Source organism: Dermochelys coriacea, chromosome 7, assembly GCF_009764565.3.
Source record: "Dermochelys coriacea isolate rDerCor1 chromosome 7, rDerCor1.pri.v4, whole genome shotgun sequence".
Lineage (NCBI taxonomy): Eukaryota > Metazoa > Chordata > Testudines > Dermochelyidae > Dermochelys > Dermochelys coriacea.
In genome coordinates this window covers 43,502,369-43,516,397 of record NC_050074.1, presented here as the reverse complement: position 1 = coordinate 43,516,397, position 14,029 = coordinate 43,502,369, and the positions used below count along the sequence as shown (strand labels likewise).

The following is a 14,029-nucleotide window of genomic DNA, read 5'->3' as shown; positions in this document are numbered from 1 at the left end:
TCCACCAAGTCAAAAAGTTGGAGAACTACTGCAACAGGGAAGTTAAAGCTTAGTCTGCCCAACTCTGCCCTACTCTTAATATTTACCATTCATAATGAAAAACAGTTCAAGATGACAATCAAAAAGCACCCACCAAGGCATGATTTTCTTGTTACTTTGTAGGAGTGACAAGAGGCCACTGATCGTGTTTAATATATTAGGCCACAGAACTCCTGAGTGATGAACACGGCAGAATACCTCACATAATCGTGACAACTGATTGAGTCTCCTGGAACAGTATTCCAAATGTATCCCTTTTTCTTTAAGGGTTTTCTCCTCCATTTTGCCTCTTCTTGTTCTTTAGTTTTACATTTTTAAAAATTACTTTAAAATTATTTTAAAATATTTTTGAGTTGAAATACATATCTTTGATACTTCTAACATGACTAATTTTGTAATGAAATATAAAATGTTGTTCTTTAGAGCATTTCCAAGGAAATAAATGTTAAATTTTGTTAAATTTGTATCATAGTTGATGTAAGTAAAATACTAAAAATAATAAAGAACAATATAGAGTAAATAATCTATTAAACTATGCTATTTGGGAAGTAGGGATTATTAAATCTGATATTTTAATTATTGTGTACCTAGGTTATAAAGCTTGAGAGTTCACTTAAAAAACACACTTCAAATTTCAGAAAAAAGCTTTGACTGTAACATTTCCAAATGACAGCCAGCCAAAATAAAAAAATAAAAAATAAACTAACTGGATGGCATCCACACCAAAACAGACAATTTACTTACCGGTAATATTTGTTAGTAGAATTTCTCTCGTCACCAACACTGCCTTTACCCTGTGAGGAAGGACCTGTCAGTTTGGAAGCAGCCAAATTTGATGGAGTCCTTTAAGAAGAAGAAACAACCCAGAGAAAGGGAGAAAAAGAAAAAGTCGCCTTAGACCCAAGAAGAGATGCAACTAGAATGTAGCTCTTTCACAGAGTAATCTTGACAAGGGCTCAGAGAAGGAACAAAAAATGTTATGTTACTTAATGTAAAGTGATACACTTAGGGATAAATAATACCCAAGTTAATCATAATGTAAATGATGCTGAATTTGTTTATAAAGGTAAAAGAAAAGGTTCTAGCAATATTGATAGAAACCCTATTTAAATTCTCAGCCCAGCATACTGCAGCAATAAAGATGGTTAACAGGATATTACTAAAAATTGAGAGGTTAACAATACAAAGCCAAGCCTATTGTGTTATCACTTAATAAAGCATATTAAATAGTGTTGTGGAAACTGTTGTATATTGGTCATATTACCTGAAGAAAGACAGATAAGTGCACTGCAAAGGGGCAATTTATGATGATGAATGAAATGAGGGATGTGCATCTGGATAGAGTCACAAAATTGGGATTATTCTTGACATGATGATTAGAGTATTTAAATTAGCAAACAATTATTATAAAGTTAAGCTTTTTAAAACTGAGAGGAAAAATAGGCTAGAATAATTTAAAGAGGTTTTTTGCTAAAAACTGTGTAAGGTGAAAGACTCCCAGATGAGGTGGAAGAATTAAGAAGTCATGGATTTAAAAAAAACCTAGAGGACTTATCTGGAGTTTAATAAGTTAAAAGTGATCTGAAATAACAGGTTTGTGCTTAACAGCAGCCAATAGCAGTCTTCACGGCAGCATATAAATTTTTTAATTAAACTTTTCTCTCCTTCAAATTGACTATGAGGTGTCTGGGGAATTTTATTTTTGTTTAAGAGTGGGGTTTTTTTGGCCTGCTTAAGGCAAAACACTTTAAAAAGAATTTTTTAAAAGGCATAGAAATCAAGATGAGAGCTATCAAATTACTCTGGACATGAAGTCAACTTGCAAGCCTATTACTACACAACAACATAGAAGTTTCACAGACAAGGTAAAATATTAAAAGAACCTTACAGAATAAGATAACTAAGGGATAGAAAAGGGATTGGCAGTACTAGAAAGAGGAATTCAACTAACAAATACTATATAATTGTTTGTCAGCCATCTTCACAAAAAGTGTTATGGTTAAGATACAAGCAGTCACAGCCTCAAAATTAAGTACAGTATCCAACCTTCCAAGGTCCTGATTCCCCCTTTACTCCTAATGAAGTCAGTGAGTCACAATTTAGGCCCTGATCCTGAAAATCCTTAAACATAGATGTAGACCTACTGAGATCAGTAGGTCTACATCTATGGAACTACACACGTGCTAGGTTTTTGCAGTGTCAGGGCCTAAATGAGCTATAATAGACTTTAGAGAAGACACGGCCCGCGCCGCTTTCAGCAGCTCCCATTGACCTGGAGCAGCGAACTGCAGTCACTGGGAGCTGCGATCGGCCGAACCTGCGGAGGCGGCAGGTAAACAAACTGGCCCGGCCCGGCAGGGGCTTTCCCTGCACAAGCAGCAGAACAACTTTGAGAACCACTGTTTTAAAGAAATATTTAAAAAGGTTTCAAAAATTATTCCTGCACATGAATCCCTCTGCCAATTTTTGTGATTTTACAAATCACATTTTCTTGTTTTGTGAAGTTTTTCTTCCCTGCTGTTGCTGTATGTAAGATTTATGAAAACGGGAAACTGACTGATTAAACAGAAGACACAGTAAAAATTAACTATACACTCAAAGTACTGTCAAAAGCACCAAGTAAACTGTAAAAAGTGTATAGTTCTCTAATCTCTTTAATTTACAGTAATTTTAGGTGCTATTTGTAACAGAAGGTAAAACATTTAAGACAAATATTTAAGTTAACTGAATGCCTTTAATGTAAGGATGATTGTGAAGTTCTCTATCCTATCACAAAAACAGCTTCAGAAGAGGAGAGATTTATTTCGGAAAAGGATACATACTCCAAGTAGGTCCTTTGCAAAATATCTAAAGAACTTCCCTTTCTGCCAAGGAGCTTGTTAACTCTTGTGCTCATTTGGAAGATGTCACTTAGCTTTTCTGATAGAGAATATAATTCACCCTGGCAAGTATTTAATACCGGTTTTGAGAACTGCCAATGATATCAAGTGAAACTTATGAGAGATCTGGATCTGTCTAGATATAGTCTGAGATGAGAAATGTGCATAAAATATCCAGATTGATATTTTGAAGACTGAGGATTTGGGTAGGAATTTTTCCAATTAATGTGATTTCAGGAAGGAAATAACGGCCTGAAAAAAAAAAAAAATCTCAACACCTATTTGTTCAAGACCAACCCCTATAGCCCAAATGACAAAAACCTGCACTACCCCCTCTCCCACAAGCCATATCCATTTAATTTACATTTTCAAAACTTCACTCCATCCCCAACAAGTCAATTCTGTCCCTACCCACACACAATACTGCTGCTTATTACAATTAAAATAGATTTTCACATACAAAGAGTGTTACTAAATCCTGGGCTTTTCTTCAAATGATTGCTAGACACCTGAATTAATGAATTTTGGGCTGTTTCTTTCCTCCCTCCCAATAAATATTTTGGGCTCATGCAAAAAATGAATCCTTGGTCCCCCTAATTCTTTGCAGGCCTCCAGGATACATTAGAGGCCCTTGGCCATCCAGCAACTCTTATGAAGAAGGGCACTCTCACCTAGATCCTCAAAATATATTTGACCTCAGTGGGAGTCAGATGCCTAAATATCTTTGAGGATCTGAGCCTGTGCTCCTTGTTCCAGCTTTTCTGTTTCTACCTGTTAAACACACAGAATAGAAGCTGGCTCAAACTTAACTTTAGAGGTTCCTACAGGCTCTCTATATTTCAGAGCCAAATATATCTTAACAGTAGGAATATATCACTTATACAGTATATTTCAGCAGTTACCTTCAAAAATCTATTTCAATGGTTTATAAGATTTAAAGCAACAACAAGCAAGTTAATTATATCTATCATTTCCTGATTTTTGTTTTTTTGGGGGCAAAATTAAGAAACTAAATATCAGTAAATACATGTAAACCAGACCTCAAACAGCACTTTTTTGTGTGTTTGTTTTTTACTTGCAGTACCTGATTCGAAGACTTGACTTGGCCAGTTCATTATGTTCAATTTCAGCCTTTTTCATATTAAATATTTTTTTAATAGCATTTGCATCCTGTTAATTGAAATAAGAATACTCCATTTTAGAAAAATGAGACTGAGTCAAGGATTTACTCTAATTCTATAGATATAACTGTACAGATTTAAAATAGTGTGAAAAGAACAAAAGTTAGGGTTATATATTTTCTTGATAGAGAGGGACTTTGACCAGTGTCAGAAGTCTGTAGCAAAATCTAACTTGAAAAGAGACTTTCAATGGTTAAATAAAAGGGAATAAAATGGTGGCCAGTGTCTATGGCACTTCTTTGCAACATCCTTAAAAAAAAAAAAAATCTCCACTACTTACGCACACACAACAATAATACATTAGAATGAGTGGGTTTCGTCTGTCTTCTCTGCACTGGAAGATGACAGGTGTCATAGCTAGCCTGCCTTAGCATTCTATCCACCTCTACTCTTATACCAATAGATTTTACCCTTAGAATATAACATATATGTAGTGCTCTTCATCCCAAAAGTTAAAGATATGCATGAATCACTTCACCACTGAAATTCATTCACTTTTAGGTACAGGAAGGAGGTAGGTAGAAAATATGCACACAACATGCTGGTCAATTGAGAGAGAAAAGGAAGTGGTGAGGAAGAGATGAAGAGTGAGTTTTGGCCATATGATGCAATGCATACTCTTACAAAAAATGGAATAGGATCTTTAATATCCATGCAAAGGAGGCAGGACCTCCATCTTTCAGGCTTTATGCTGCAGACCTCCCTACACTAAACTGCGCAGTCTGTGATAATGAACAGTCAAGTGCCATGATTTGAATTTGTAATGCCAGGAATTCTAGGCATTTCTAACCTAATAGCCAGTGAGCCATCCTCTATTCCTATAAGAAACCAGGCTGATTCATGTCCCATTTGAAATAAAATTGGAAGAGAGAAATGTATAGTTGGCAAACAGAACAGAACAGTCAACAAAGAAAGAATATGAGTTTCAAACTTCTAAAAGGGAATTACTAACAATAAAAGGAATAGAAATTAGTTGACAATATCCTTTTTAATATTTTGAGATAAATTAGAAATGCTTTAGAACCTTATAACACAAAATACCATTTTAATAACTTAAAAATATGTAATACAATAAATAAAGATTGAACCCTGACTTAATTGTCAAAAAAAAAATCTGAAAATAACCTTGAATACTTGAGATCCAGGCTCATTATAGGTTTTGGCATTCTTTGCTAAAAGATCTATATCCTTGGCCATTGCATGAATGCTTTTATAACTTCCATTCTGCAGAACAAAAAACAGAACAGTTTACTCTTTAGATAAAAACTGATCCTTTTTATCCTGTCACATGAAGAAAGAAAATACAAAACACTAGAAAGTAAAAGGTAGTTCACATTGAATAAACACATTTCTTTATGCAGCATATAAACAAACAAACAAACAAACAATTCATTGGGGAAAAAAAGAAAAAAAATCATAGAGGTGATATAAATCTAAAAGTTATTTTTTCCTGTGACAGGTCCTACAAACTAAATGAACAATGCACTGACTCCAAAATTATTTTAAGCAAACTTTAAAACAGATCATTCGGATTACCATTTTAACTCATCTCTATCCTCCACTTCAAGTTCAGAATGCATTAGCAGTCGGTATTTCACAAAATTCTAGAATTACAGACTAATACTTCATTTTAAAAATTAGATTTGAATGATTTCAGGTTGTATAAATCACCAATTTCTAGCTCTAGGAGTTCAAGATAACAGCTAGCTAAAACCAAATAAGAATAGGAAAGGGTGAGTGGGAGAAAGCAAGATGGTAATGAGAATGACACTAATCTAAACTTCAATATCTCAATTTGCCCTGGCCAGAAATGACTACTTTATACTAGTACATGGCCAAGAAATTACAGTACCTGGCATTTCATTCAGATCAACAACTAATGGTTTAAAACACTGAACCTTAAACTGTGACTACTTTTGGCACACTAGTCCAGGACTGACTATAGCCAGTCCTGAACCTCAGAGCAGCACAGTTTTCAGTTTCTTAATTTACTGGTAAAAATTACACTTACTACTGATCTACATAAACTTTTGCTTCTAAACTTTAAAAACCTTATTTTTCCAAAATTACAATATACAGTTCATTAACATGATCATACTGTACCTGTATCCTCTGGGCAATAGTCTTAAGATCTATGGGCTCTTTAATTATTGCATAATAGTCAGGATATTGCTAGAAAACAAAAATGATACATCTGTGGTTGTACACTGGCACATATAATTCACAAGGGAAACAAAAATAATAAATAATTAATTAAATTAAATTAATAAAAATCAGTATTAAATAAACACTTATATTTGATGTCCTATTACCAAAGGCAGCTAAGAAGACAGATTACCACCACAAAACAGCTGAAAGATTATGTACAAATTCAGCGTTGCAACTTGATTAAGGTTTATACTCTTAACCAAAATTGTTTAATTTCTTCATATCATTAAGATATACATTGCTCACATAACTAATATCGCTTAACAACATCTGAAAGGGTTTATTTATATAGATTCACCAAATGAGTTAATGATCTCATTCAGAAACTAGATCCCTTACACTAAGATGAAATTTAAACTAAATGGAGTTACACTGACTCTGAATTGAGCTGTAAATGACTTCAAAACAAAATTTAGATTAGTAAAAAGATTATTTTAGGGTTGATCCATAAACCTCTTTCCACCAGCAGAAAGCTGCTAAAACAATAAGCAGCCCTTACAACCAATTAAGAAAAATGAAATACTTCATCATTCCACCAAAGTGATATGAAAAAAACCTATTTCCTCAGAAAGAAGCAATGATTTTATAAACATGACCTTTATCTGATAATGCGTAACAACATTTTAACATTGATAGCTATTAGACATTATACACACACCTAGTAGTTTGCTCTAAAATGTTAGAGTACATTATCTGATTAAACTGATAATGGCTTCTTCAGTAAACAGGCATAAGGGGGCGATTTTCACCACAAAGCAAAATATGACTTGGTAGTGCTTAAAGTATTTTTATTTATTTTTGTTCACTTGACTGTTAGTCTCACAGTCAGCCCGCAGTATCAGTTATACCATTTTCCAGATACCAAACATAGAACACAAGTGACTTCATTTCACTACTCACCACTTTAGAGGGAAGCTTCTGAAACAGCTCACTTATGAGACGTCCTGATGGGTTGGTGGCTATGGCTACAGCTTCAAGCAGCTGTTCAAGAATCTCTTTCAAGTAGCTTGGAGAAGACTAGTACAGGAAATGAAGTTACAAAAAGCTCTGATGAGAAAGATTTCAGTTTTATAAAAGCTTCTAATGGCCCCTTTAAAATATTTCAGTGTAAATGTATAAACATTCTTTTTCAAGGAAAAGAAGATGAAAACAGCAGCTATAAAGATGTGTGCAACTTTTCAAGACATAGTCTTATGATTATGCATTTAGTAAGACACACGAATAAGTCTGAATGTCACATACACATTTCGTGCACAGATCTGTTTTTCAGAGTTAAATAAAAATATGCATTGTAATGTCATGCAGTACTAATGGAAATTTGCAGGCATAGCTCTAGCCTAAGTCCCTGGGTTAAGGCAGTAAAAAGAACAACAAGTCTGAGAACAACACCCTGGTGTTTACCATACAGGTGCCTCATCTGAAAGTGTTCTCAGGGGGACCCAGGTTTACTTGCACCAGGCCTCAGATCATGTTACAGGTCATATTTATTATAAACTGACTAAAATGGAACCACATATACAATAGTTATATCACTGATCATCTTGTAACTATTTATTTCTTAACAGTTCACTAATATATGCAAAGATATAAATACTTACTTAGAGAGTACTGAAATCATTATTGTTTTCTATGTATGTGTAAGAACCCTTAAACAGTATATCAGAACATAATCTAGTGACACATGTCCTGTTACCTGTTTTGGCACAGCTTAATAACCACACATAAACCGATGTCCCTCCATAAATTGAGGTTAACCTTATTCTGAAAGTCCAGTTTTCACACACCTCTTAATTTCACCAGCAAACTATAAATGCAATGCTTCCTACTTACTACTTCAGATATTGCCCCTTGATTGTCATGCCCTTCATCCTCTTCCTCCTCCTCCTCAGCATCACCTTTCTGAACAAACTCATTCTTTGTGCGCATATACAAATCCCACAGTTTGCAGGCTGCTTTATATTCAGGAGAATCTGGCTGTGAGAATGAACCAAACAGCACAATATTATTGCTAGTCAGTTTTAAAAGTGTTCTTAAAATTCTGAGAACTCTGAAGTGAAATATATTAAATAATAGAAAACAGCAATTACTGGCTGCGTAATTCATCTTCAACGCAGTGATATCAGGAATGGTATTATGAATTAAAATAGATGTCCTTAAGTGTGGTGAAGGCTATTAGGTAATTTACCCTAGATTTGCAGTGAAGTTTGGATTTCTTTTATCCCCTCTCTGCCACAAGATACTGATTCTTTCAATGCAAGAAATACAGGAAAACATTTTATTTTTTAAGATTCTGAAACACTCTTTTTACTTTTTAATTAAATTTTAGAAAAGAGGCTAACAAAATGATTTAAAGATAACCGTAATAAAACCTATTAACATCTAAAGTGTACCATTCATATCAGGGGCAGCAGAACCAGCGGGATGAGGGGAGCTAGTGTTGATCTACGTCCCTGGTCTCCTCTACACGTCTCACACAGCTCTCTAACCCTGAGCTTCAGCTTGAACTGTCTCTGACTGAGCCCAGCCTGCCCCAGACACAAGCAACCTCTGACTGAGTCTCGGCCAAGGAGCACATAGGAACCAGGGTGATTAGGCCAGGGCCAGGAGAAGCAACCCCAGAGAGAGAGAGACCCCAGTTTCCCTATTCTGCCCTGTTACTTGCCCTCTCTGCTCCTGCATTCAAAGTGAGCTTCAATCATCTCTGATTTAGTGCATAACTACTGCTTTTTTAAACAGAGTATAATACTGCAGAGATTCCAAATGAGTGTCCTGCACACCAGCGATGCTTAGCAAACCACTTGTTTACCACTTAGCTCTCCTGCTTGTTTCCAGCTGAGAGAAAGAATTGATGAAAGTGAGAGATGAAATCATCCCACTAATTTTGCTCTTTTCATTCAAAAAAGAAAAAATATTATATATTTGCTTTTCTATATTTAACTTGATCTAATCATTCAGAATGACCAATTCATTAAATGGGAAGTGTATGGGTAAAATACTTTAAATCTGTTTGTCCTTTACTTGCCTGCTCAGTACCAAGTTCAGGATTCTACTTGTGCTCTTTAATGTTTTTCCCCAAAGGAAAACACACATCACATGAGACACCTAAAAAGTCATATTTTCCTAATATTTTTCCATGGAAGAAATTGCTGTAGTTGGGCAAGAATGCTACAGGATTATGAAAGAGAGAGGAGGCGGCATATTAGGTAATCTCTGTATTCAGATCTGGTCCACATTACAGAAAAGTTTTGGAACCACTGTAGTACTGGAACAGATGTATATTATCATAATGGTCTCTTACATATGAAACTGGCTGTATCTTCTAAAAGCACCCAGACCTGCTATTGTCAGAATATATGAATTTGGGCCTTTAAATGAAGCTTCTTCACCTTATAGTAAGCCTTTGCATTGTTAAATAGTAGCTGAAAGTCAGCAGTCAGTAGGTTCACATCATCATACTCCTCCATTTTTAGTTTCTGTTGGATTTTCATTAAATCAATAGGCTGAGAAACCACTTCATAGTAGTCTGGCTGATTTCTGTTGTAACAATAAGTAAAGGCATTAGAGTTTGAGCACTGACAGCAAACCCTGCAACATTTAACTTTGCACATATTTAAGAGTAATGCAGAAATGTTTCTAGTATGTTTTTGCTACAACTTAAATAGCTCAAATTTACAAACAACCTTAATATAAATGAATTAGCACATATTTTAAAATTTATCTTAAATCTATAAAAAAATTACAGACAGAAATACATCCGATGAAGTGAGCTGTAGCTCACGAAAGCTTATGCTCTAATAAATTTGTTAGTCTCTAAGGTGCCACAAGTACTCCTTTTCTTTTTGCGAATACAGACTAACATGGCTGCTACTCTGAAACCAGACAGAAATAGTCTCTCTCTTCACCTACTCCATTCCCAAGAGTCAGTTCTGGGTTGTTCCCTAGGATATATTTTATTATTTTACTCCTCCACCTTTGGAGACAATTTTACAGTCAAACAGATCTCAACGTCAGGAAGGCTTTATATTCAATGTTTCATATAAAATCAAACGTTTACTTTTCTGCCTGAACAAAGGCACCTGTGTCACAGTTCAAAGGGGCATGCTATCAAATATAAAGATTAAAAGACTAATGCAAGCTTGTTGCATATTTAATGCACGAGTTTTGCAACTTTTACACAGATGAGCTATTTCTCAAAATCCATTTGTTCCAGGACTAGCTCTCATACCCAAGATTGTTATCAATCAAGGCCACATCCTCACCTTCGTTTTGGTGCCCTAATGAAAAGCTCACATAAGAGCCTGCCCTGTTCATCTTTGTAATCTCTGATTGTGTTGTACAGTTCATGGCACACAGCAATCTAAAAGGCAAGAACAATCCAGTAAGACAATGGAAATGCTAAGGCGACAACAAATTGAGATGCACTTGAAATGCTACAGTGTAGATACTACCTATGCCAACAGAAGCGGTTCTCCTGTCAATGTAGGTAATCCAGTTCCCCAAGAAACAGTAGTTAGGCCAATGGAAGAATTCTGTCTGCACAAGGGCTTAGGTTGGCATAGCTTCATCTCTCAGGGGTATGGATTTATGCCCAAGCCTTAGTTAGGGTAGGAAGGTGGGGAGAGGGGAGTGTATGCCTTAAGTTGCTCTACAGTAGAGGTATTAAACATCCAGCCCATTTGATGTATTAATATAGTATTATGGCATACCCAGATTTGTGTTTTTTCTTTTTTAAAGGGAGTTTTCTAGCCTTCATGGTTGCAAAGAAAACTTCCAAATGTAAACCAACACAGTGTTGACTACAGACTCAAGAAGACACCAAAAACAATAAATAAGGAAATGTGGACTCCAATGTCTCACAGTTTATCTCTCTTAGGCTAACTAATGTCTAAGGATGGCACTTCAAATGTCAGCATTTACTATTTCTTTGCTGATCACTTTAGCAGATGGAAAGAGGATGGGGAGGAAGTGAAAGCCATAAGGTATAGAAATCCGGAACTGCTACGAGGAAGCAGATACAATGGAAAGATAAGACAAGAAATACAAAGACAGTGAAGAAAAAAGAAAAGCAGCTGAAGGAGAATGAGTAAGGAAGAGAAAAAGGACATCAACTGGGATCGTCCTAAAGATGAACATATTTTCATGGGTCATGGATGAAGAAGGTGCTGAACAAATAATAAAACTTTATGTACTACATAGAAAGACAATATTCTATCTTTTGCTCTTTGTGCAAATCTTGTATTGACATCAGTGAGAGAACTACTGTGGACTGAAGGAGATACGTAGTCCTAAATTTATTCCCCAGCCCACACACCATAATTAAGAGTGTAACTCAGACATCTCCACAAAATGAGTTTGATATCCATGTTCTACAGCCTGTGTAGAATCAGTGCTGCTGGGCTCAGGAGGAAGTCGTAACTTGCCCACATTATTCAAAATTAGAGCTTAGGCCAGGCAAGTACACAATATACCAAAGGAAACAGAAGCTGTTCCTTGGGGTTCCCTAGAAACGTAGACACCCCTGGGGGAAAGCCTGGAAGAAGACTTTGCAACTCCAGAAAACATCATTAGAACACTAAGTTGTGCCTTTATCTTAAATATTCTCACTAAATATAATTTTTTATTTTGCAAATGTTTGCTTATAGCGATTTCAAAAGGTATTCCACATTTGGATTTATAGGGTTATATATAACAATAACACAGAAGGGGTTACAATGGTATTTACAGGATCTACAGTTGGGAGATTTGAAAGTCTCCTCCTTTTCCTGCTTGGGCCTGGTACATTTGTTGAATGGTGACCATCATCAAAATCTCCTCCACTGATGCTGCTGGAAGGAGAAGTAGCCCTTCGTCTCTTGGAACCCATGGAATCCAACTTCTTCTATAATAAAGAAAGATGTTCTTAAACTTATGGCTTTGCATCCAACCTCTCTGATGAGAGTGAGCATTAAACTTGCAATTCTTTAGGGTGTATGTATTCAAGATGGTTCACTGAGATTTAGTTATGTATTATTACCTCATGAAATCATATAGTTAAAACACTGCTTATGACGTTGATAGTTTACCTGATAATCCAATCTATTGTTGAGTTTTATACTGCCATGCATCACCATACCATCAGAGTGCCTTGGACTCTTATAGGGTGATGAAAATGTATCTAACAACACTTACCAGTATCCTTTCTTAAATCACCCATCAATGCTTGTGACTTGTCACTCCATACATGATAATAAAACAAGAACTTTTGTCATGGCAGATTAACTAGTTCAAACAAGAGATAATTTGGTGATTCTGATTGACAAGTACTCCATCCCACACCCAAAAGCAAAAAACAAACAACACTGTTGATGTAATTAAGAGTCTTCACTGACAAGTAAAAATCACAATAACTGCTTAATATCTAGTCATGGGATTACACCAAAAGGGGTTTGGGCGGTAACCTGGTTACATTTTGTTATGTTCTTAAGTCCTCCCATTCTCTCTCCAAGGCTAAAATCAGTGTGGATTGGATGGCTCAAGTAACTGGCAATGTAAGAGTGTCTTTCTCCTCTAGGCCACGGGTTTGAATTTACTAATGTAAATAGTGACTGAAATTAATAACTATCCAACAACTACTGAGTGGTTTATGAAACAAGCTGGTGGACCTAGCTCAATTTCTAGTGGCAAGGGGTCAGTATCACAAAGACTCCTCTCTACTGGCACTATTGTTGGGAATCTCAAAGACTGAATAGGTATAGAGACTCCCCAGATCTCCTCCCATTTTCTAATAGAATCAAGGCATTTTTTCTTGTATGTGTTGTTTCTAAATGGTGCAGCAACCTGGCATAACTACATTAGGGTATCTCTTTCGTATTCTAGGAACAGAATTAATTATCTGCAAACACTTAAATAAGTTGAATGAATAGGAGGGGGGATTCATTATGGCCAGGATTAAAAAAAAAAAAAAGTCAAGGTAGGGGAAAAGGGAGAATGGTGCATATATGATCAATAATGTACCAGATTTACCAGAGTACAACCAGCACCTCGAAAAGCCAGTCTCCTCATAGTGTCTGTTGGCCAAGTTAAGATACTGGGAGAAGGTAAAGCTTAAAAGTGTCAATTCAGCAATGGTGTTAGTACAGTCTAAACTGAAAGAGAAGAAAAAGGAGAGAAAAATAGAGGGGAAGGGTAAAAAAGGAGAGAGGGGATAGACAGAATTCAAGAAAAATAGCAAGGAGAGAGGAAAGGTAGGGGAGGAGAGGAACATATAGATTAGTATTTTTTGGATTTGTTCTTAACTAAAACAAACTTCCACATAGAGTATTTTTTCTGCACAGAAAATAAGACATTTTTCTAGATTTTTTAAACAAACTGTTTGCTTTTTCCTAAAGGCCCTGCTGACACATCACAGATTTTACTGCCAGTCTGAATGTAAAAGAAGAGAGAACAACTGCAACATTGTAAACTGGTGGGAGTGGAGAAGCAGCACAGTGAATGTATAAATAAAAAAAAGTTTTAAGTTTTCAAAAAAGTAACAAGATTCTTCAGCGATGGCCCACATCATCAAGAAACATCTTCAGAGGAGTTTTATGGCTCTCTTTACTGAACAGTAGCCTTCCTTACTAAACATTTAGCCCCTGTTCATAAAACTTCAGCCACATATACTGGTAAATTTTATCATGTAATAGGGTAAGATTGTGCAACAAATACATCAGTTTGCTTGTTGAAAAACACTTCTTTCAAAAC

General features: G+C 35.7%; 1 protein-coding gene across 1 annotated transcript in view; it reads right to left on the bottom strand.

Moving 5' to 3' along the window:
• PBRM1 (polybromo 1) overlaps positions 1–13,430 on the bottom strand; it is an 82,204-nt gene extending 68,774 nt beyond the window's left edge. Inside the window, 10 exon segments of the mRNA XM_038409583.2 lie at positions 784–882; positions 4,003–4,088; positions 5,225–5,323; positions 6,203–6,271; positions 7,208–7,324; positions 8,138–8,281; positions 9,694–9,841; positions 10,567–10,664; positions 12,030–12,185; positions 13,310–13,430. Coding sequence (XP_038265511.1) covers positions 784–882; positions 4,003–4,088; positions 5,225–5,323; positions 6,203–6,271; positions 7,208–7,324; positions 8,138–8,281; positions 9,694–9,841; positions 10,567–10,664; positions 12,030–12,185; positions 13,310–13,348 — 1,055 coding nt within the window. The 5' untranslated portion in view covers positions 13,349–13,430.
• Positions 13,431–14,029: the final 599 nt, after the last annotated feature.